Below are 24,028 nucleotides of genomic sequence, written 5' to 3'. Positions count from 1 at the left end.
GAAGTCTTCTGGGCAAAACCAATGCTGGGCAGGTAAGTTGGAAGGCTCTAGGATGTAGATGCACATTAGGTCCTCTTCAAGGCGCAGTGCGGCCGGATGCAGGGGTGTCTTTTGAGGTCAGATTTCACCTTACCAGGTCACTCACATGTCTCCGTGCAAAGGCTGCAGGCGACGTCTGGGAGTCCTGGAGGGGTCAACCCACAGTGAACTTGGACTTTGGAGATCTAGGGGACTTCGCTGGGACCGGTGGGCCACTCGGGCTGTAGGCATCGGGTGCAGTGGTGGTTCCAGGTGTCAGGTTTCTTTGTCCTTAGATGGCTCGAAGTCTTATTTTTTGGGGGGTAATTCTTTTGAACAGAGCTGCTATTTACAGGAGATCTGGTCTTTGTTGAAGGCAGTCATACCTCCCATGGGTTCTGGAGGTCGCTGGCTGCAGCACAAGGAGACTTGGCACCGGATCTCTGGAAACTATAGATAGCCCAGTAGGGCTGGGGATAAGTCACTTCTTCTCTGCAGTCTCCTCTGCTGGGCGTTGTCTTTCGTCCTTCGTAGGTTGTGGGAACCTATCTTCTTAGTTCAGAACTGCCCCCTAAATACTGTATTTAGGGGGCGTATTAGGGGTTTTGAGGTCAATAACCAATGGGCTACTGACCTTAGGCTGACTACACCCTTGGTATGCTCACCCCACGTAGGGGAGTAGGTACAATCCCTAATCCTGATTATGGAGTCTCTGCAAGATGGCGGGCACTGAAGAGTGGGCTTCACCTCGCCTCCCCCACCTGAGGGGTGGGGTTGACAGAGGTGGGCACACTTTCTCGGCTGCTCTAATTTTTCCTGCCTGTCTTCCCGCCAAAAAGGGAGTGAGACAGGAAGGGAGCCTGCTCCTGAGAGCAGGATAGGCTGGGGGTCGTGTTACAAAGGCAGCACAGCCTTTGAAGCTCCCCTGCCAAAGATGGCTCTTTCTGACCTGGGAAAGGCTTTGTTTCTGGGCCCAGGGAGTGAATGCTCCCACCCCAGGGGTCCATAAACAAGTATTGTAGTGGTAGGCTGGTGTTTACCAGTCAGGGAACCCACCAGAGGCTGGTTGTTTTTCAGGGGGCACCTCTAAGATGCCCTCTGAGTGCATTGTATAATAAATCCCACACTAGCATCAGTGTGGGTGTATTATACTGAGACGTTTGCTACCAAGCTTCCCAGAATTCAGTATAGCAGTTATGGTGCTGTGGCGTTCTTAATGACAAACTCCCAGACCATATACTCTTTTTTGGCTTAAATTGCACTTAGTGTTTAAGAATGGACTTAGACATTGTAGGGGTAGAGTGCTCATGCAACTGTACCCTCAACAGTGATATAGTGCACCCAGCTACAGGGGTGTCTTACCTATGCCATAGTACGTGGTTTGCAGGCATAGCACACAAGTATGTTTTATGTCGACTCTTCACTTTTCTCTGCACCGTAACACGCAGCCTACAGAGTGTGTGTGTGTATGTGTGTTAAGGTACAGGACATCTAATTGTGGCACAACATGTGTTGCAGCCCTTGGAGGCTTCCCCAGGTTACAGTGCCCTTGGAACCTTTTATAAGGGACTTGCATGTGGCCAGAGTGGTGCCAATTGTGAGTACCAATGTACAGTTTTGCGAAAGAACACAGTCCTTGGGAACCTGATTGGCAGGGAACCAGGGCACATCAAGTCAATGTGCATCAGACATCTGGCAATACGCGTGTGTGTGTGTGGGAGTGGGGGGGGGGGGGGGTGTTACTGCAACAGAAACCCACTTCACTTTCCTACAGTATCTGGTCTGGGAGTTTGAAAATTGTGTACCCCAGAGCACCTTAATGGCTTAACTGAAATTTGGGAAGTTCGATTTCAAACTTCTCAGCACATTAAACACACACTGATGCCAGTGTGGGATTTAATGCCAAATGCACTCGGAGGGCATCTTAAAGATGCCCGCTGAAAAACTGATAAATTCTACTGTCCTGGCTGCTCGCCAGCTGCAACCCCCAGACATGTCCTGAAACCAAGCACATACTGGACAGAGGTGTCACGCATCGTCCACCAGGATGGGCAGGCTCCACGAAGGGGATGCTTCAAACACTTGCCGCCTTTGTGAGTTGACTCAGCCATTTGCTGCTCCAGCAACTGGCCCCCACCGGTTCTGACCCCTACTTAGAGTGGGAGAATCAGCGGGAATAACAAGATGGGAGGAGAGGTATGCCCACCTTTGCCAACTCTACCCATCCGGTGAGGGAGGTGAGGCGAAGCACAACTCGGTCCTCACCATCTTACATATGGGGGGGAGCAGCAAACCACAGTGAGGTTTATGCCCTCTCCCACTGGAGGGTGGCATAATAGGGGGTGTGCTTACCCATAGGAAGGGACACATTGGTCCCAACCTACACCTACCTAAAACACCCATAAGTGTAGCATTTAGGGGCAACCCCGAACTTTTCCTCCTCATACAAGAAAGGACTGTAGAGCCACGTGGAAGGAGGAAGAGGACAACTGACTTTTCCCCAGCCCCACCGGCCTGTCCTGAACTTTCTCTGCTCCAGCGGAATCGCGGTGTCCTGCAGCCAGCAGCCCACCAGAACCCGGAGGATCTGCCCTGCCTTCCCGAACCAAAGACTGTCTCCTGGGAGCACTGCTCACCAACAGACTCTGGCTCCGGGCAAATCTGCGAGTCTGCACCACTTTGCCCTGACGGCCACGGCCCGAGTTCGAGTGGCCCAACACCACGAGGAGGTCTCCCTGGCAATTCTGACCTGTGATCCCGCGATCCCTGACCTGTCAAGTCTCTCGATGACGTCTGCAGCCCCTATCTGGAGGATCCTACAACTTCAAAAGGAGCTGGTAAGGAAAACCCGATGGCAAGACACCCCTGCACCTGATGCCCCACGGCCTCGGGTGGCCCAACCGAGGGTTTTCCTGCCTCCCACAACATCCCAACTTGCCTCTCCACCCGGTGGTCGCCTCCAGAAGATCTTCATGACTGAGCCTGCAGTGTTGGTTCTGACCGGAGCTTCCCCATTGAAACAAACAGGGCTTCTGACATTGATCCTGCACCCAGCCACCCCTGGGCCGCTGTTGGTGCACCTTGTGTGCTATATTGGATCCCCATTTTCCCTGAGATGAACCCTAGGAGCTTTGTTCTGACATCTAAGTGGCTTGCCCGTCAGCAGCCACCAACCAGAGGACCCCTATACACCTTTGGAAAACATTGGGCTCAGCTCTCTGCACCCGGCTGCTCTGGTGCTGCTGAGGGTGTTCTTTGAGTGAATTCTTGACCCTTGGGGCAGGCACCCTGATTCCAACCCCAGAAACCGAACTCTCAAGACAGATTGCTCACCTTTAAACTGATAACCTGATTGTTCGAGGCATGTGAGCTGTAGAGTAACATGCTGTGCATAGCCCGCCATCTAGTGTTGGGTGTGGATGTTTGTTCTTGGTTTTTGTTCGACGATGTCTTTCCAGTCACGAGGTAGGTGCCTCCTCATTTCGATGATAGTGGGCATGGGCATCGGCTCCATCGTTGGACTGTTTTGCCGCAGATGATGATGAAGTCAGTAATAGTAGTAAAGAGAGAGGTCCATGTAGATTGTATCTAAGTAAGGTACCTGGGGAGGTGGGTGGGCGCATGTGACTACAGCTCAACATTCCAAGAACAGATGCATACTGTGATAAGTAGCATTTTCCGTTCGACATGCTGTGACTATATAGCAGTAACTCCCAAAGTGGTGGCTAACCTGTAGCTGCTGTCTGAAATAGTGTACGCAAAACTGCTTGGCCCACTCTAGCTTGTTGTCTAGCGAACATCTGCACAGTAGTGTTTAGTGACGTTTCATTACTAACATGAGTCAAGCAAGGGAAAAAAGCCGCCAGCATTTGAGCACGATAGCGCGTGTTTACAGAACGAAAGCAGTGTCGGCACCTGTTGCTTTGCACTTGAACTTGGGCATTAAATAAATTGCTGATGTCCATGCTCATTGCCCTATTCTGTACCAGGTCTGCTTACATAGGAACTGCCAAGCTGTAATATGAGATCTGATAGGGGTGGCCTTTTACAACACAGCTGTCACAAATCAATAGATATTGTATATAAAAAACATTCTCTGGGACTAAGATTTGGTCAACTGAGACAGACCAACTCTTATTTTTTTCAGATGCCCTTGTGAAAATTAAAAAGGAGTACGGCGTAATAAAACCAGGGAGGTTTGTCAGTATCTCAAAATGGATTTGTTAATGCATAGGCACCTCCCCTACAAAGACAGTCCCGGGTTTTAAATTTATACAGAACAGGATTTACTCAGGTGGTCAGTGGACCTTGTATGTTGTTTAAACTCTGCAAACAACCAGCAAACTTGTATTTGCTTAAATGAAATAAAGCAGAATTCTGTGATCACCATTGCGATTGCACTTTGGGGGGTGCGAAAATGCTTTGGAGACGTGGTAGCAGAGAGACAATTCCATACTTAATGCTCTTTTGCACTAATCGATGACATTATGACGACTACACACCCCTACGTGAATTTGCAAACCTCTTGCATGTAAAGACCGATTCCATAGTGTTTGACAATAATTCACACAAATGCAGTTAAAAAACTTCTTTACTTGCATTTTTCACACAGTACTGTGAATGCAAACTTGAGTAGATGCTTTACTGTGCCACTTAATTAGAAGAAAACAGTTGTTGTAGAACAAAACTGTGTCCTGTAAGTGGTTAGTTTGTTTTCACTTTCTTGTTTTAGGGGGAATAGAACAGACGATTTACTCACCTTTAGTAATTTTGCAACCCCCTTTTCCACACATTGTAAAGTATTTTGTCACTTTAAGTCCTTCCTCTATTTGGCAAAGGTTTTACATGATAGAGTAGACTATCAAAGTTACTATAGTTCATTTACATTTGTATCTATTAAAGCTAGTTTAGTCTTGGAGATATGAGATGTGGCTGTGGTAACAAATACAATGCCAAATGTTAATGGATGTGAAATGACAGTATTCCTTTTCCTGAAGCATTTAGGCATTCCTCTCCCATGTCCTGTTGGTTTGCAGAAGAAAAGACTCCACACTGCATCGCATCCACTTGTAGTCTACTTGTTAATTTGGCGAAAGTCTTGACGGAAAGCTCTGCCACTAAAGTTCTTAAATTAAATTCCTGGTTAAATGAATATGGACTAGAGAATTTATTTGCTTCACAGTATTTCTTTCATCCGTGATCTGTTCAGTTCCTCGAACCATGTTCTAAAGAACATAATACTGCCATCACATAGTCACCTGAAAGTAGTTTTTTTCACAGCAGAGTAATAATGTTCTGAAACTGTAAAGGGTCATGTTCTCTCTGAAGCATGGAAATATGTGACAGAACAATTGAAACCGCGTGCTGGCCTTTGCTGATGCCAATATTCTGAGTCATTGTTTTCATTGTTGTTTCTTTTTCCAGCATCATGAAACTCAAAAGGAACACACGATGTATCAAAAAATTGAACCATCATTCATGTGGTAGCGAGGGCCTAGATATATTTTTCCATGAACATTAAAGTAGATGTTATTATTAATTATGGTGAGAAGAATGTTATTGCTAGGAGAATATTATTGATACTGTTTATTACTTTGGGCGTGCCTTTCCACATGTCATTTAAAAGTTTTAAGTTATGGTGTGAATATTTAAATCAATATTGGTTTTATTGAATTTACCACTAATTTCTTATAAATGCTCAAACTGTTTTTCTTTATAGCAATATGAACCGTGAAGACCGGAACGTCCTGCGTATGAAAGAAAGGGAAAGGCGAAACCAAGAAATTCAACAGGGCGAAGAAGCCTTTCCATCACACTCTCCTCTGTTTGCTGAACCCTATAAAGTTGTGAGTTTATGCTTCTATTTGAGTTATTTTTAGCCCAAACAATATTTAAATAGCTAACCAATAGGTTTTCTTTGTTCTGTTAATTCCTTTTTTTAAATTTGAATCCTTTACTGTTTGTAATTGCGTCTTAAATGGTATAATAGAAAGGCACAACAATAAATAATAAAATGGCTGAGTTGAAATCATTGTCATACTCCTCTATAAACTGGCATTATTGAGAACTATTAAGCAAACTAGCCTCTGACTAAAGAATGATATCACTGTACACTTGGGTTAGTCTGGAAAATATTGCAGACATCTTATTTAAGGATAAATTATTCTACTTCTGTGAATAGGAAACATTTATAGCAATCACTAGGGCGGACCACAGTTTGTTCCAGCATGTCTAAGCGATTTAAGCTGGTAAGTAAGCTATTGTTAGTTTAGTATGCACCAAGCATGCATTATTGGTTTACTTCCAATTCAGTTTGAATAAACTATCTGCTTCATTGTGGGCTCCCCACACAAGACTGTTAGTTGATCTTACAGAATTTTCCCCCTTAAATCCTTGTAATACATAATCAACTCTTTTCCTAATTATACCCAAAGTAAAAGTATTTGTGAAAAGGGAGAATCAAGCATGCCAGTATCATAATTCACAACATGAAGACGATTAGGGTGAAAACTCATTCTAGATGCATACGGAAAATGTCTCAAGTGCTGAACTTTTCACCTAGACATCGTTTAATTCAGGTGTATTAGTTGCTTGGAAGAAAAACCTGCCTGCAATACGCAGAATGCATTATGCACTCAAATAATTCCAGGACTGAAAACTGTGTCCATAATGACCTGGAAATAAGTAGTCATCCTATCATAAGGGAATGCATTTGTGATTGATTCAACATGTTAGCCGATTTTTTTCCTCTGATATTGTTAGCAGCACAAGACTGACATCTGAAAGTTTCTGACTGGTATGTTCGCCTGGCTTGCTGTCGCTCTTCGGGATGATTCCCATGCAATTTGAATGTATGTGGAATGGGGGCAGTTTTGTGGGGGTGGGATAGTTTCTCAACCATGTTCGGAAGATTGTTGGAGTGGGTGGGTTAGGTCTGTATTTTACTGTTCCCTGCCCTTCCTCTCTGAATATCTGCAGAAGTGGGCCTTTGACCCAGTCATGTACCTGGGTATCTGGCTCGGCTGAGACCCAGACGAATTGTGGAGGGTCAACTATGGTCGAGCCATGAAATGGCAGGAGGACAGGATCCCGGTGTGGTCCCACCTGCCACTGTCTTGTCTGTGACAGAAAGAATACCTATTGCAGAAATTATTATACTACCTAAATTCCTGTATTGCTTTCTAATTCTTCCCCTCCCTCTTACCCCTCACTTCCTGCATTGACTGCTTTTGGATCTCATCGCGCTAACCTGGGCTGGCAAGTAACCGAGGATTTCGTGGGAAATACTTACCTTACCTCTCAATCAAGGGTGTCTGGCAGGTCCATACATGGTACTATATGCATTCAGTGCCCAAGTGCAATACCTTCTCTACTGGCTATACCCCATGCAATTTCAACCACACACTGCCATAGAGGTGGATCATCCAGCACCCTGCCCTTTGACTACAGCACTCTATGTACCCTGCAAACCGCCACAAAATGAGATAGGCACAGTGGAGAGCATGCGCTGGCGTAGGATGGCTTGAGGTGGCATGCTTGCCACCCCTGCCTATATGCGCTTGCCATGCCCCTTGGGCACAACCCCCTCCTGCCACCTCTGCAGTGCGAGGGTGCTAGGTCGAGCGTGGGGATGCGGGCATATAACCTTCGCTGATCTATACCAAGCTGAGCACTTCCTGCCTACGTTTGAAGACACAGACCAGTCCTACTGCACTAGAGTGCCCTCTTTATCATCTACTTCGAACCTTCTGCCCCACGATACACACCACCTCGGCTGCCCCGCCCTCCCTACAATCTCTGGAGCAGACAAATTAGTCACTCACCTGAACTCTACAATGCAAGCCAACGAACACTGCCTCAACATTGAAACACTAGACTTTCGGAGGATTGCAAAACAAAAGGAGCTGTACAGTTCCAAGAACAATGTAGAGGGCCTCATGCAGCACCACCCTGAAAAGTATGAGAAAAGGGACATGTCGCTGATACAGGAAGACAGATCATTGCCAACACCTGCCTCAAATCTGACCTGGATGCAGCAGAAACAGGCAGATTTGAATTTGTACAACCCTCAGGAGGCATGCCTGGTTTAGAGTTTCTGTTTTTAAGACTGAGGGGCAACCATCACTCATCAGTAAGCCCTTCACAGAAGGCACCCTCTTCAGACCGGCAGTGGAGGACACACTCCATGAGATAAAGTAGGACAACAAGTCTGGAAAAGCAATGGGGCACTTTGCAAATCCGTGGGTGCTTCAAGCGGGGAGGCATGCCAACTAGACTATGAAGCAGGGGAGCTTTCCAACAAGTAACTGCCCCTCAGCAAAAAGGGTTCAGTCAGCTGACCACAGCTCAGACTCGTGCAAACAATGACAGAAACTGGCAAGACACCCCTTTCGTGGGAGGGCAAAAGGGAGAGTTCACCGCCCAAGAGGGGGAGGGAGTGGGGAAAATAAGTGATTTGTACGGATTACACCCCAACACTGACAACTAGTGTGGGGGAAGAATTCCTCCAGGATTGAGTCAGTCACTTCAGTTAGATATTAAATCAAATAAACACAGCTAAAACAAGGTCACAAACAAAGGAAGAACTCCTGCTACTAGGAGTTCCCCAAAAAGTCAGAAAGGGGGTTTACTGTCTTACTTCCTCATACCAAAGCAAGAGATGACATTAAGGCCAATTCTGGACCTCTGATTTCTACATAAGTTCATAATGAAAACCTTGAGTGGTCTTTCCACTTCTGAAGAAAGGAGACTACATGGCCACAATAGATCTGAAGGACACGTATCTTGACATCCCAATGAATCCAAATACAGGTAGTACCTCATATTTGTCATAGGTCAGGTACACTACGAGTTCGGGGAGCTGTCTTTCGGCATAAAATCGCCAAAGGTGATCACAAAAGGCATAGTGGCAGTACCCAGGCACCAAAGGAGACAAGACACGCCTTTACTAGCCAGTCCTTGGCAGACATGCAAGTTCACAGCACAGTTTCCAAAAGAACATGCACACTATGATGGAGATCCCTCACAAGCTGGGGTTCTCGTTGAACATATAGAAAAGATATCTCCATGCCCAGAGCAGGAGACAGTGTTTCTAAGAGCGACGCTGAACTCAAGAATAGCAAGGGCCTATCGAGCACCCTTGGATAATCAAGAAACTAACAGATCCAACTTGTCTATACCAGAAGGCTCAGTCTCTGGAAGTGAGGACAGTGATGAAACTAATGGGTATGAAGGCACCATGCACCCTGCTTATACCACGGGCCAGACCGCACATGCGCCCAGTCCAGGAGTGTTTTAACAGCAGAAGGTCAAAAGCCACAAGGAGTTGAGAGATTCTTGTGATTGTCACAGGATGGATTCAGAAGGAGATAAGGTGCTTAAACACGCAGCATGCTGCCATAGGGGGACCTTTCGGGCTATCAACTCGGTCACCATCTTTACGGCCTTATCCCACATAGAATGGGCGAGTTCACATGGGAACTCTAACAAATCAGGGACCTGTGTTCATGCATTGAAGGCCTTTTAAGCACATATAAAGGGAAACATTGTACAATGTTCTAAATCAAAAAAAGGGGGTGGGGCGAAGAGGACAAAATTCTGTCCGCTTTCACAACTAGCACAGGAAATATAGAAATGTGCAATATAGAGAAACCACTCTGGTGGCGATGCATCTACCAGACGTCCAAAGCAGTGAAGCAGACAGGCAAGTGCATCACACAAAAGGGAGCTAAAACAAACACTAGAGGACATCAAGAAATGGGATACCCTAGTTATAGATCTGTTCGCAAGTCGTGCCAGCACAAAATGGTAAGACTTCTCGTGCAGGCAGGCACTCCAGCAGTCCAGGGGAAATGCCCCATCAATAAACTGCTCAGGAATTTACATGTGCCTTGCACAGATTTCCACCAATACCATTGTTAAGACACATGCTAAGACAGGCAGGCATGACCCTTATCCCGATAACCCCTCACTGAGCTAGGCAAACTTGGTCCTCTGACTTAGTAGAAATCTCTCAATAGAGTATAACCCTACCACCGATGCAGGCCTTATTCTCAATGCAAGGAGGACTGATCTGTTACCAGCCACTCTCAGGCTCTCAATCTGATTCGTGAGTAGCTAGAATTCAATTACCGCCACCTTCCAATCAGAATAATGAAGCTTCTTGAAGAGGCCAGAGGACCAAGTAGATGCAAGTTCTACACCAAGTGGAACAAATGCATCCATTGTACAAAAAAGCAAGGCCTCCTGGATAAGAGGGCAGAAAACACCATGGTTCAAACATAATCAATCCACCTGTTGGATAATGTTCTAACCTATGCATCACACAAGGTTCAGACCGCCGTTGTGCCTTACACCAGGGAACTTGCATAAAGCAGCTTCTTCATCCCACCAGTTTTAAAGGGATTCCTAGAGGGAGCAAAAAATTACCCCTTCCCCACTAAACAAGGTGGTTTAACACTAATTTGGGACTTAAATACTGTGCCCACTTAACTAATGACAGAACCGTTTAAACCCATGCACAAGTCAGAACTCCAATTTCTTATGTTAAAATCAGCCTTTCTGGTGGCCATCACTTCTCTACTTACTGGACATCTTTACTATTGTTCCTTCATTAGTCACTGCAAAACCCCTCCCACTTTTATGGACCGATCATTTGCTAGTTCAGTTTGAAATGACAATCCCAGATACTCAGCAAGAGGTTGATAGACAATTTAAGTCTTCCCTTCCTGCCCTTGGCTTCGTATATCCGATGCTAATCTAGAAGACATCTGGGTGCATATTAACATTAATTTATTTGAGGGAACTGATGAAGCTGTCAATTCCCTTAATAAGGCCTCAACAAACTGGCACCAATTAAGGTGTGAAAAAAAATAATAAGTCCCCTACAGAAGTGTTTTAAGCCTCCTTGCATCTTCAAAACGTAGATTTAAACAGATAAAGAGCACGAAGATACTACTATAAAACTTGAAGATAAGGTAATTTACAAAATAAGCTTTGAAGATCTTCCATAAAAATATTTTTAAAAAGCAGAATTGTATACAAAAGAAATTGTTGAAGCCGAGAATTCCAAAACCAGCTAAACGAGAGATTCTTGTGTCTCCCTTGTGGCTAATCTATCTTTACACTTCCATAAAGAAGAAAAGATCTATTTATGCTTTGAAGGGTCAAGGACACTGATCCAAACTTCTTCTAATCGTGATTCCACTATAAAGAGCAGTGCCTCTTTATTAGCAACGTTTAAACATATATCTTAGAAGAATTGAAAGTGGCTATTCAAAAACTTAAATCAGGTTCTCTGCTGGATGCCTGTCCCCTTTACATTTTGTCAAAGGTGGCATCCTCCCATAATTGCTTGGCCAACACTTTATTCATCATGTCACTCATGCAAGGAAAATGTCCAAAAGCATGGAATAAAGCTGTGTAGTTAGGCCTTTATTGAAAGACCAATCATGATCCATCAATCTTCTGCAACTGCAGACCCCTTTCCTTACTGTCGACAATCATTAAAATGCTATGCATGCATGGTGACTGTACAGATTAATAGCCATTTAGAATGGAATGGTGTTCTTCAACGGTCTCAGTCTGGCTTTCGACGGGCTTTGCTACTGAATCGTCATTCTTGGAGGGAGTTGGAAGTTACAGAATTTACCAAAATTACTTTGACATTGTTGAAAAAAATCAGTGCCCCTTCTCCTTGATTGGTCTGTGGCATTTGATATGTCATGCCTTGCTGCAGAGATTGAGGAATGTGGGCATTTTGGACATTCTGTTCCAATACATCAGCTCTTTCATGACAAATAGACAGCAAACAGTATTTTACCACTTTATGCTTGAAGTTTCATAGAAATAATGTGGTGTCCCTCAGGGGTCAGTCCCACCCAATTTAATCTCTATTGCTGCACATCTGTCTATCTCTATGTATATTCATCAAAGTGTGTATGTGTGTGTGTATATATATATATATATATATATATATATATATATATATATATATATATATATATACACTGAAAAGACCATCGGTTTCAGACATGTTATAGTTAGAAATTAGCATTTAAAAAACCTTAGAAATTCACAGAAAAAACCGTAGGTTTCAGGGGTGTTATAGTTAGTTGGACATTTCACTCTTACAAAACCATTGAAATTCCTCCGTTATAGTTAGTTCTAATAACTATAACTCGTGCGCCCGCAATCCACTGCTGATGATGTCACATATTACATCATTCATGACATGGTCAGTGACATCACTGATGACATCTCAAATGACATCACTGATTTTTTTTTTTTTAAACATGTTTTTTATTGCAACATTTTCAGCAAAATAACCATCGGGGCAACCGGCACCCCCTACAATCTCCGATCACACCCCTCAGTTTAGCAATGCACACAGCCATTTAGCCCACATCCCGGGGGCCGGGCGGCATATATAGACAGTTAAGCATAGTAACACAACTATCGCCTCATAGCGGTGCCTGGATCATGCCCCATGGGAGCCTCTGCTTTTCTGTCCAAACAGATTCATTCCCCCTCCAACTCAATATAACACTACCCTCCTACCTCAGGAACTCCCCCTCCCATCCCACCCCCCAACTGCTGCTGATGTGGACCCCTCCAGTGATCCCTAACTCGAAGTTGTGCCATCCGTCAGAGGTGACATCTATTTTCCTCAGCCTCAAGGAACTCCGTTCTCCTCGCGCTCCAGTTCCGCCCGCTCGAGCCGGCAATCCTGCAGGGCCTGCCCGATCAGCTCCCAAGCCCTTACCCATTCTAACCCCTGTTCATTGTCCGCCTTAATCGCTTGCCGCCGTCTAACTTCACTCTCGCATCTAGACCATTTTAATAACTCTGATATCCACCGCCCGATTGATGGGCCCTCCCGGGACTTCCAGTGCCACGTAATTTCTCTCTGAGCCAACATGAGCCCCAAGTCAATAAATGTACTCGTCACTTTAGTCTTCGCTGTGTGAGGGAACCAGAGCAGCAGGCACGCCCCCATATCAAACTCCACCTCCCGGTCCGTGATAGTATTCAAGATCTCTCCCACCTCAGTCCAGTACGACCCAAGCTTCGGGCACCCCCACAGCATATGCTCTAGCTCAGCTCCCAGTGTGAAGCAGCGCGGGCAAGCGGCCTCCTGCACCTTAAAGTACCGGCTAATCTTTCCCGGGGTCAGATATGCCCTGTGGAGGATAAAGAAATGCACCTGCTGAAAGCGGGCATTCCCGCTACCCTTCCATGTCCTCCGCATAATGTGGCTCCAGACCGTGTCTGGAATGGGTTTGCCTATGCTTTCCTCCCACCGCTCCTTTAATGCCGCAAGCGGCTCCAGCCCCTCCTGCAGCAATCTAGCCTGTAGGCACGTCACCGCCTTAATCGTTCCCGCCGCCATCACCACGTACTGACAGGTCAGTGCCACAGAGGGCTCCGCCAGCCCCTCTCTCCAGTGTTTTTGTATTGCCGCGCTCACTGCCGCGTGCAGGAGAACTCCCATCCGGGAGACCAAACTGCTCCTGCAAAGCCCCGAAGGGGGCCAGCACCCCATCTATATAGAGGTCCCCCACCATCTGCAGCCCCAGCTCTTCCCACTCCGCTAGCGGGGACCAGTCGCCTCCATGCGGCAGTGCCGTCAACATCCCCAGCGGGATCTCCGGTGCATAAGGTCTCGCCGTCTTTGCTCTCCTCATGCCCCTCTGCCAGCATGGCCGGAGAGTCCGCTCCTCGATGGATAAATCTCTCAGGTCTAATTTCTGTTGCATGACTATGTAGGACAGGACATGTCTCTGGATGCCAGTCCCTCGTCCCAGCTCCGGGCCTCGGAACACTCTGGCCACATTCTGTGTCAGCACTTGTAGCTGCGCCGCCAGGTAGTATAATTCAAAATCGGGGACCGCCAGTCCCCCCTCTAGTTTAGGCCGCATCAGAGCCGTCAGGGCTACCCGTCGCCGTCCCGTCCCCCATAGGAAGCTGATGATCTGCGACTTCAAGTCTTTGAAGATCCTCTGCGGTATCCATATCGGCAGCGTGCGGAAGTAATAGAGCAGTCGGGGCAGAGCCACCATCTTCAGCAACGCGACCCGGCCCAGCACCGAGAGCGGGAGGGCAGCCCAGAAGGCCATGCACCCCCTCAAGGCCCTTATGCAACGCCCTACATTACCGTCCAAGAGACTTTCGACGTCGTGGTATATCCGGACTCCCAGGTAAGTAAAGCACTTAGCTTCCCATACCACATCCCGAGTGGGAGGGCAATATGGGACATCTGCCCGCAGCGGGAAAACACAGGTTTTGGTCCAATTGACCCTGAGGCCCGAGAGCTCACCGAAGCGCGAGAGCATCTCCACAGCCCCCTCCAAGGCGTCACCGGAGTCCTCCAGGTACAGCAGGAGGTCATCCGCGTACAGGGAAATATGATGCTCCTCCTCCCCACATCGAACCCCGCCGTACACCGCTCCTGTCCGTGCTTGTGCCGCCAAAGGCTCCATCGCCAAGGCGAACAACAGGGGAGACAACGAGCAACCCTGCCGTGTGCCCCTGCTCACCGGATAAGCTGCGGACACGACCGCTCCCAGCCGCACCCTGGCCGTCGCAGAGGAGTAAAGGACCCGTGTCCAACGTCCGAACCCCTCCCCCAGGCCGAACTTCTCGAGCACCGCATCGAGGTATCCCCATTCGAGGCTATCGAAAGCCTTTTCGATGTCTACGGAGAGCACCGCCGGCCGCTGTTCTGGGCCCCAGACGCTGTCCACGATACGGACCATGCGGCGAGTATTCCAGGCTGTGCTCCTGGTGGGGATAAAACCGGCTTGGTCCCCGTGGACCAATTTGGTCATGTGCGGTAGCAATCTAGTGGCCAGTATGCGACTCAATATTTTGTAGTCGACCGTCAGCATAGACAAAGGCCTATACGATGTCACATCCGAGGCATCCCTGCCGGGCTTCAACAACGGCACCACCAATGCCTCCCTCATCGACTGGGGGAGTCTCCCCAGCTCCATGGCCTCAGTGTAGACCAGCAAGAGCCTGGGCGCCAAGGCATCCACAAACTGCGCGTAGAATTCGATCGGCAGGCCATCTACCCCCGGCGTTTTATTTCTGGCCATCTGCTTAATAGCCACCCGAATCTCCTGCAGCGTAATGGGTCCGCCCAGCACCGTCGCAGTTTCCGCATCTACCCGGGGGAGGCAAAGAGTCGCCAGATATTCAGTTATCTCGGAGTTCTCCACCCCCAACTGGCTCTCATAGAGGACCGAATAGTATGACCTGAACCGCTGGAGCACCGTCCCCTGCGAGTAAACCATCTCCCCCGTCTCCGTTCTAATGCTTAGGACCGGGCAGCCCCGGGGTTCCGGGTTCGCTAGTCTAGCCAGTAGCGTTCCTACCTTGTCCCATTCCGCATGCACTCTGACGAGATACCGCTTGTAGTCAAAGCCCCGCAGCCGCTCAGTTTCCGTCGCTACCACCTCCTTCGCCTCAAGCAGCCTGTCCTGTAACTCCGGTCGCTCAGGCCTACGCTGCTCCAGATCCCTCAACACCCCCTCCGCCTTCTCCAGAGCCGTCAGGATAGTAGTCCTCACATTCGCAAATGTTCCCATACAAACGCCTCTGGTCACCACCTTCATGGCATCCCATTCCATCGCCCTCGTGGCAGTTGAGCCCTCATTCTCCGTAAAGTACTGCTCTACGCCCCGCTTGACCGCCTCACTAAACACTGGATCTTCCAAGGCCTCCGGCCGCAGGCGCCGTGTCGGGACCGCCGATCGCGGCCGCCACCACTGCAGCGTCAGCAGCAGCGGGTTGTGGTCTGATATAGTTCTAGAGAGGTACTCCGTGTGGGTCATCACGGGCGCCAAGTCCCTGCTGCACAAAATGGCATCTATCCTAACGTGCAGCGCGTGTAACGCGGAGAAAAAGGAATAGTCCCTGTGTCCCGGATGCTGCTCCCTCCACACATCTATCAACCCCCACCTCTCCTGCCAGTCCGCCCTGTGCGCCGCTAATCGGCGCACCGGCGAATCAGCCAATGGCGGATGCGACCGGTCCAGTGCCACATCAGTGATCGAGTTGAAGTCCCCTCCTATCAATATGGGGCCCGCCAAGAAGTGCGCCAAGGAACCCGTCAAGCTAACAAAAAAGCGGGCCTGGTCTGCGTTGGGGGCATATATACTGCATAAGGCCACATCCTGACCATAGAGCTTCCCCCCTACCGCCACAAATCTACCCCCCGGATCCACCAGCTGAGTCGTGGCCTGAAATGGGACTCCTGCCCGCACCCATATCAACACTCCCCTGGCAAACGCCGAACATGTAGTCCCAAACACCTGGCCACGCCATCTCTTCTGCAGCGTAGTGAGTTCCTGTTGAGTTAAGTGAGTTTCCTGCAGGAGTGCGATTTGTATGCCTCGCCTCACCAGGTGGGCATGGACCTTGTATCGTCTAGACATAGTGCGGAGGCCACGAACATTCCACGTGAGGCATTTCAAATTAGGTAATGTCCCCATTGCAACCAGAACCCCCCAGCACACCAACATCCCCGGCCCACCTACAGCAGCGCAACAGAACCCCGCAACCAGAACAACCCCACAAACTATATATATCTGTGTATATCTGTGTATATCTGTGTATATCTGTGTATGTCTGTGTATGTATATGTATATGTATATGTATATGTATATGTATATGTATATGTATATGTATATATATGTATTCTAACTATTATGTATGTTCGAGGCACGTGTGCTGTAGTTACACATGCTTTGCATTCTCCTGCTATCTAGTGTTGGGTCCAGATGTTTGCAAGAAGTTTTTTTTCTTCAAAGAAGTATTTCCTAGTCACGAGGGAACGGGACTTCCTTTCGGTGATAGTGCGCATGATCATCGACTCCATTGTTGGAATGTTTTTTTTCTGCCATTGGTTTCGGATGTAAATTGCTGCGCTCCAGTTCGAAACAGTTTTTTGGGTTCCCCTTGACGCACAATCCTCGCTACCTCGACTGTATTGTGTCCGTACGCGTTCCCACTTCTCCGCTTATTGTTTTCTACATCTGAATGGATCTTCTATTTGAAAGCTTCGTGGACGGCCTTCGAGGCCTAACTGTGTTCGGTTAGCTCTCAGTCGATGGATCGGCCTCAGTTTAAATTCTGTCCTCTGTGCCACTCAAAGTATCTGCGCACCGACTCACATGAAGTGTCACCCGAGCACAAAGAAGAAAAGTGTAACGCTTGCAGATAGTTTCATTACAAAAAAATACACTTTGTGATCTTCGGGCTCGACGTCGGGACATGCTGCGTCAAAGCATCGACAACACGCAAGTACACCTTCAGTGAAGACTCCGGCCATGAAGATATTGAGGCATCGGCGGCAGAGGAGGAGGAAGCCTTCTCCGAACAAGATTCAGGCTGAGAACTCGAGATAGACCTCGACTCCAAAGAACTGCCACAGGGTCAAGGTGACGTAAGTACCGAGGACCCCTTGTCCCCACAAACAACCTCTGCACAGAAACTCGTTTTGACGCACCGGGCTCACTGTGCCACTGGATTCAAGCTATCCTGGCGGCTGAGGGGGTGAAACCACGGAACCGGTCCTAGGATGCTTGTTTCCAGGGAGGACTTGGCTTGGTAGTTCGGGCTGGACTGTTTCCATGAGGCACAGCATCAAGAGTGACTTGCATATGGCCATGTCTAATCTGAGGTGGCGTGGAGAGCAAAAAGAATGATGGATTTAACTCCGATCTTTTGACTGCGGGTGTATGTTTTGATTTGTTCTGCATTCCGTCCATTAATTGTCTCTTCTGCTTTTCTGCCCTCTGGCCCGGCACCGAAACCACCAGTCAAGCCTTCCAGCTCGCAACCAAGTCGACAAAAACCCTCCTCAGAGCCGAAAAACTTAGTTTCCAACCATAAGCCCGGGTCTGAGCCGAAATCTCCTGCGCCGAAAGCCAAGCAACCTTCGAAGCCAAAACCTTCTGCGCCGAAAGGCCAGCCTCAGTCTGCACTGAAAACACCGGCACGGCGAACTTAAGCACCGAAACATAAAGATACCCCTTCGGATCCAAAAGTGGACATTATTCCATTAACACCCGATCCAAAGCAAAAAAGATTGCATATTAACCCTTATACTGGTCATATTTACATAAAACCACCTCAGAAACGCAAGCTCCAAGAAGAGGACGTGTTTTACAAAACCACCTTGAAGAAAACAACTGTGGCTACAAGTCCTTTTCATTTTCCATCACTGCCACCTCCAGGACCTCTGTCACCACCAGAGAATCCTTTGCAGATTACACCAAGATTCCCCTCAATCTCATGACCAGGATGATGCAGATGATGTGGGGATAAATATTCCAATAGATCCACGGACAAATTACACACTGGATCCCCCAGGCGACACTGATCCACACTTGTACCAAACCATCTCCCACAGACGACAATGCATCACACCATGAACTCATTGCCAGGGCTGCACATTACCATGGGGTAGAGCTCCAGAAAGTATCACTAGAAGATTTCTTGTTCGAGACACTAGCATCCACACATAGGTCTTCACAGTTACTACCAATGCTTAAAGGCACGATGCGACATAATGACAATTTGTAAAGACCCAGTCAGAGCCAGCATCTTAACTCCTAGAGTGGACAAAATATATAAAGCCTTTCTTACAGATCCCATCGTTATCAAACGACATTTGCCTTTAGATTACCTAGTGGTATCAAACGCTCGTAGGCGGGCTAATTCTCTAACTTCAGGGGATGCTCGTCCACCAGATAAGGAGTCCAAACTAATTGAAGCACATAGCTGCTCAAGCAGCAAATCAATGGTGCATTGTAAAAACCCAAGGCCTTTTAGCTAGGTATGACAGGGCATACTAGGATGAAATGGAACAACTTCTACAATACCTCCCAAATGAGCATAAGGCTAAAGCTCAGGACTTGGTAAATGAGGGTAAGCTCATTTCTAATTCCTCTATTTGATGTGCTCTAGATGCTACAGACAGCGCTGTGAGAAGTTGGCCTGGTATATGCTGCTCACTAATTCTAGTGATCACCTTGTACCATGCCAAACAACCCTTATGGTGGTTGAAGTCAACCTTGATAGACCAGCTATCCTAGTGGTAGCGTGGACAGTGCAGTCTGCAGGCTAAACTCTTGAGGGCATGTGAAGCCAGCTGTTTTACCATATGTAACCTCCTTGAATACCAAATGAAAGGACACCACACAGATGTATAATCAAAATATATATATTTATTTACTAAAAGTATCCCCTATACTCTTTATGAGCACAGAAGCACATTCGTTTAAACCAAGGCAGTGTTTAAATATACAAAAGTTGCACAATTATGGATGGGCCAGGTGGCCAGCTAAACCATACACTAAAATAGTGGTATAAGAACCACGAATAGAAAGGAAGGAAGGCAGGCCTAGGGCCTTGGGAATCGCTGGGACGACAAGGAGCTAACTGTAGTTAGTGACCAGGAGGCCCACAGGATGCGTGTGCAGTGTGAAAATGTTACACGCGTGCACCTATTGATTTCAATGGGTGCGTAAAAGTCACAAAGTTAAAGAAAAAGGAGTCTTCCGGATGGACCAGAACCTAACAACTTGAAACCTAGACACTAGAGATGTTTCTCTACCCAGGAGCACCGGAGTGCCAGCGTTACCTTACCCACAGGAAGCGGGTGCATAGGGGTCAAAGTGCGTCGGGTTTCGTCGTGCAGGTCTATGGAGCCTGAGGATGAAGATGCTGCAGGCGGCCAGGCAGGAAGAGTTCAGGTGGATCCAAGGATGGATCTGAAGAGTAGACGACCTGTAAGCAGAGGGGACAATGTTCAAAGTCACTAGCCAGTGACCGACGTGGAACCAGGAAGGAACCAGGCGATGTCGGGTGCCAACAGGTGAAGAAAGGAAGCTTGTCTCTGCAGCCACGTGGAAGTGAAGATGTCGACGACGTCCAGGAGTCACTCACGAGCTGTCCCACGAAGGCTCTAGCTGATGGCGGTGTCGGCTTCTCGATTGGAGCAAACAGGCTTTGGCTAATGCAAGCCACGCAGAAGTCGATGAAAGCTTGGTGCTCTAACCAGCAAGGTCAGAGGAGCTGCTCCTTTTCACAGGAGCAAGGGCCAGTCTGGAGCAACCAGACCAGCGGTGTTCGTATATTTCATCGCCAAGATGAACACTAGCCAACGGGCCAGTAACCGGGATGACTAGTCGAGTGGCAAAAAGCAAAAGGGCCCCACGCAGATCTCGTGGATGCTGGAGGGCTGGTCTTTGGTGCAAATGCTGCTCGGGGTTGGGGCTTCTCAGGGCCCAAAGCACAGCGTTGAGGATGCCTCAGGTGCTGCGCAGTCAGCTTGTCGTGGACGTTTCAAGATGGCCGGTCCCACGTCTCTCGGTGCCTCCACGGGTCTCTTCTTTGCAGGGACTGTGGGTCTGGCTCAGAAATGTCTGTGAGTCAGGGTCTTGTCGGGCTCTGGGCTCGGTCTCCGGCTGGAGACGGCGGCAAAGCAGTCGTTGAGTTGCTGGATGGTGCCTGTATTCACAGGGTCATCACTCCTTGGCCACAAGGGAGATTCTCTTGTATTCTGTGCAGCAGAACGTCGAAGTCCAGTAGTTCTTCTTCTTAAAGTCGAGTTTCAGGATGATCTGAAGTCTTGGGACACAGCTCCTACTCTTATTCCAAATCTAGGGGCCGGATTACCTGCTAGGGCCCTCCTCTGGGTGGGACCAGGATGGGGGGTGGTTACACCCCCTTTCCTTTGTCCAGTTTCGCGCCAGGACTGGGGCTGGAGAGCCCCAGCTCCGGTTTGAACTGGCATATGCACAGGGACACCTTGTGTGCCCCAGGCATGTCTCCATCTATTCAGCCCTCCCTAACCCACTACACACAATCCTGTCGGGTGGTGCAAGCACCTCCCCTGACAGGAAACCCTTTGTCCACACCTCCCAAGCTGGAAGGACTCCCAGCAGCAGGAGGGCAGACTTGTGTCTGTGGTGGCAGCATCCATTTTGTGATGCTGAGGCTATGTCTAACTTTACCCGGGTTTCAGGTTGGGTACATGTCGTTTTCTTCTAGAAGGGTGGAATGCTACCCCAGTCGCCAGAACTGGCGAGGGGTTAGTATTCCAAATCGTATGACACCTTACTCGACATGTTTTGATAAAGCCAAACCAAAGTTAGCATTTGACCGTGAGGTACATAATGCACTTATAAGAGTATATGGTATGGCAATATCATGAAACAGCTAAAGGATGTTCCGAAAGCTGCAGACAGCTCATGCTAGAGCACCATCTTACATGAAACCAAGCACTCTGCCTCCAGGATTGTTAAGGCCTGCCATAGGAGTGACTGGTAGGTTACCATGTGTCCATATATGTGAGATATAGATATACTATATCTAAGTAAGAGGTGATTACACCAACTTACCCCAGCTGAGTGATCAGCCAGTTGTGTCAAATAGTGAGGCCAGGCCAGGGCTGGCACAATACATGCTGCAGCCTATGGTAGGCCTTGGATACACCTATGCCCTGGGTACCTGGGGTACACTGTTACAGGGTCCAATAAGGTGAACCAGTTCTAATTGGTAATGCACCTAGTGTGCATTTGCATTAATTTAGGGAGAGAGCAGCAGGGCTGTGGGTCTGATTAGTAGGCCCACAGCCACACTAAGTCATAAAACCAGTAAAGCACAAATGTGGGGTGACCATACGATAGCAGACCCTACTCTCCTACAACCGCAGCTAGGGAGATTAACACCAGCATCATGCTCGGGAGATGCGCTTGGTTACGGATGTCGGGTTTAAACCTGAGGTCCAACATTCAATCCTTAACACACCCTTTGATAAGGAACACCTATTTGGCCCGAACGTTGACCAGGCTCTTAAAACTGCATCCAACAGAGGTTCTTTCCGTTGCTCCTTCTACAGAGGATGGTCAAAAACAACATCCGCAGATCAAAAGACCAACACTTCCGAAGGTAATAACCAGTCCCCTCGTCCAGTTTTTTTTACGAAGTTATAGAGGCAACAACTTCAAAGGTAGGGATAAGGACAACACACCTCGTAACTCCCTTTCCCCCAAAAACAGTGACTTACCCACGCCAATTTCTCCCCATTTGGCAGTCTATAACATCAGACAAATTAGTTCTTGGAATTATCCAACATGGTTATTGCCTGGAGCTTACCAGCAATCCCCCCCCCCCCCCCCAAACATTCCAACACGATTTCCCAATTTATCTCCATAACACATACACTTGCTAAAAACAAGAGGTCCAGTCCCTCTTACTAAAAGGGGCAATAGAGCCAGTTCCCATAGACTACCAAGGCTCAGGGGTTTACTCTTTGTATTTTCTTATCCCAAAAAAGGATGGTTCCCCAAGACCTATTTTAGATCGGAGAGAGCTAAACCACTACATACTGTTGGAGCATTTTCACATGGTGACACTCCAACAGGTGCTCCCACTTTTACAAAGGGGAGACTCTAGATGAAAAAGACGCATATTTTCATGTTCCAATTCATCCGGCTCATCGCAAATACCCGAGGTTTGTGATGGCAGGCAAGCATTACCAGTTCAAGGTACTTCCCTTCGGAGTGACTACAGCGCCCAGAATTTTTACCAAATGCCTGGCAGTAGTTGCTGCTCATCTCAGAAGACAACAATTCACATCTAGATAACTGGCACCTCAAAGCCAGCACTTACCAGAACTGTCGGCAACACACAGAGATCACGATAGATCTACTTCATCAACTGGGTTTCACCATCAATGCACAAAAATCTCACCTGCATCCATCACAGATGCAGTCTTATCTAGGAGCTACTCTAGACAGTCAAAGCTCTAGCCTCTCCCAGTGTAGCCAGAACACACCATATTCAAGCTACCATTCTACAGCTTCAACCCAACCAAGCATTAGCAGCCAGAGTGTTCATTCAATTACTGGGAATGATGGCGTCCTTCATCAAAATTGTACCCCATGGGAGGAATCGCATGCGCAACCTACTGGAATGCTTAGCACGTCCGTGAAATCAATCACGGGGTCTATCGACCGATCTAGTTTTTGGTAGACGGCCGCACCCATCGCGCTCTGCAGTGGTGGATCCCACCAAACCGATCGGCATGCCTGCCTTTCATCGACACTGTTCCACAAATCCTGCTCACAGCAGACTTATCTCTAACAGGTTGGAGGGGCTTATCTAAAAAAAAATACACAATAAAAGGCATGTGGAGCAATGAGCACAGGACTCTCCACATCAACTATCTAGAGCTCTTAGCGGTTTTCCTAGCACTAAAAGCTTTTCAGACTCCGCTCATAGCCAAAACTGTCCAAGTCCGAATGGACAATATGACAGCAATGTATTATGTGCAGAAGCAAGGCGGGACACTCTCCAAATGTCAACACTCGCTCAAGCCATTTGGAATTGGGTGATCCATCACAAGATTTATTATCTGGCAGAACATCTCCCAGGAGTTAACAATCGAATTGCCGATCTCAGCAGGAGAAAACAACAAATTCATGAGTTGGAACTTCACCCCCAAGTTCTTCTTCCTTATTTCTGACAGTGGGGGTTTCCACAAATAGACCTATTTGCCACGGCCGAAAATGCGAAATGTCCAAACTTCGGCTCCAGGTACCCACACCCGCTATCAAAGGGCAATGCCCTATGGATGAACTGGTCAGGGACATTTGCCTACGCTTTTCCGCTTCTCCTGCTCTCTCCATGGGTGGTTCGGAAATTTGGGCAACCATCTCTTAGACTAATTCTGATAGCTCCCACATGGGCTTGTCAGCCATGGTACACCACCATGATAGAGCGGTCACTAGTTCCACCTCAGAAACTACACCTAAACTCCAGTCTCCTTGCACAGAGCCATGGAGAAATCGGACATCCAAATCTCAAAGAACTGAATTTAGCAATCTGGCTCCTGAAGTCATAGTTTGGTTATTTAAATTTACCACCAGACTGTATGAATATTCTAAAAGAAGCAAGATAGCCTACCACCAGGGCTTGCTATGACGCAAAATGG

The 24,028-nt window shown here is 47.9% G+C and overlaps 1 protein-coding gene across 2 annotated transcripts in view; it reads left to right on the top strand.

The window, feature by feature from the left end:
• Nucleotides 1-24,028, top strand: part of AFF4 (ALF transcription elongation factor 4) — an 862,537-nt gene that overhangs the window by 175,612 nt on the left and 662,897 nt on the right. For both annotated transcript variants that reach the window (XM_085618067.1, XM_085618066.1), the window contains exon 4: nt 5,738-5,864. In XM_085618067.1, coding sequence (XP_085474193.1) covers nt 5,742-5,864 — 123 coding nt within the window. In that variant the 5' untranslated portion in view covers nt 5,738-5,741. The remainder of the gene's footprint in view (nt 1-5,737; nt 5,865-24,028) is intronic.

Source organism: Triturus cristatus, chromosome 7, assembly GCF_964204655.1.
Source record: "Triturus cristatus chromosome 7, aTriCri1.1, whole genome shotgun sequence".
Classification (NCBI taxonomy): domain Eukaryota; kingdom Metazoa; phylum Chordata; class Amphibia; order Caudata; family Salamandridae; genus Triturus; species Triturus cristatus.
Note: the sequence above shows the minus strand (reverse complement) of the source record. Positions and strands in the feature narration are given on the sequence as shown.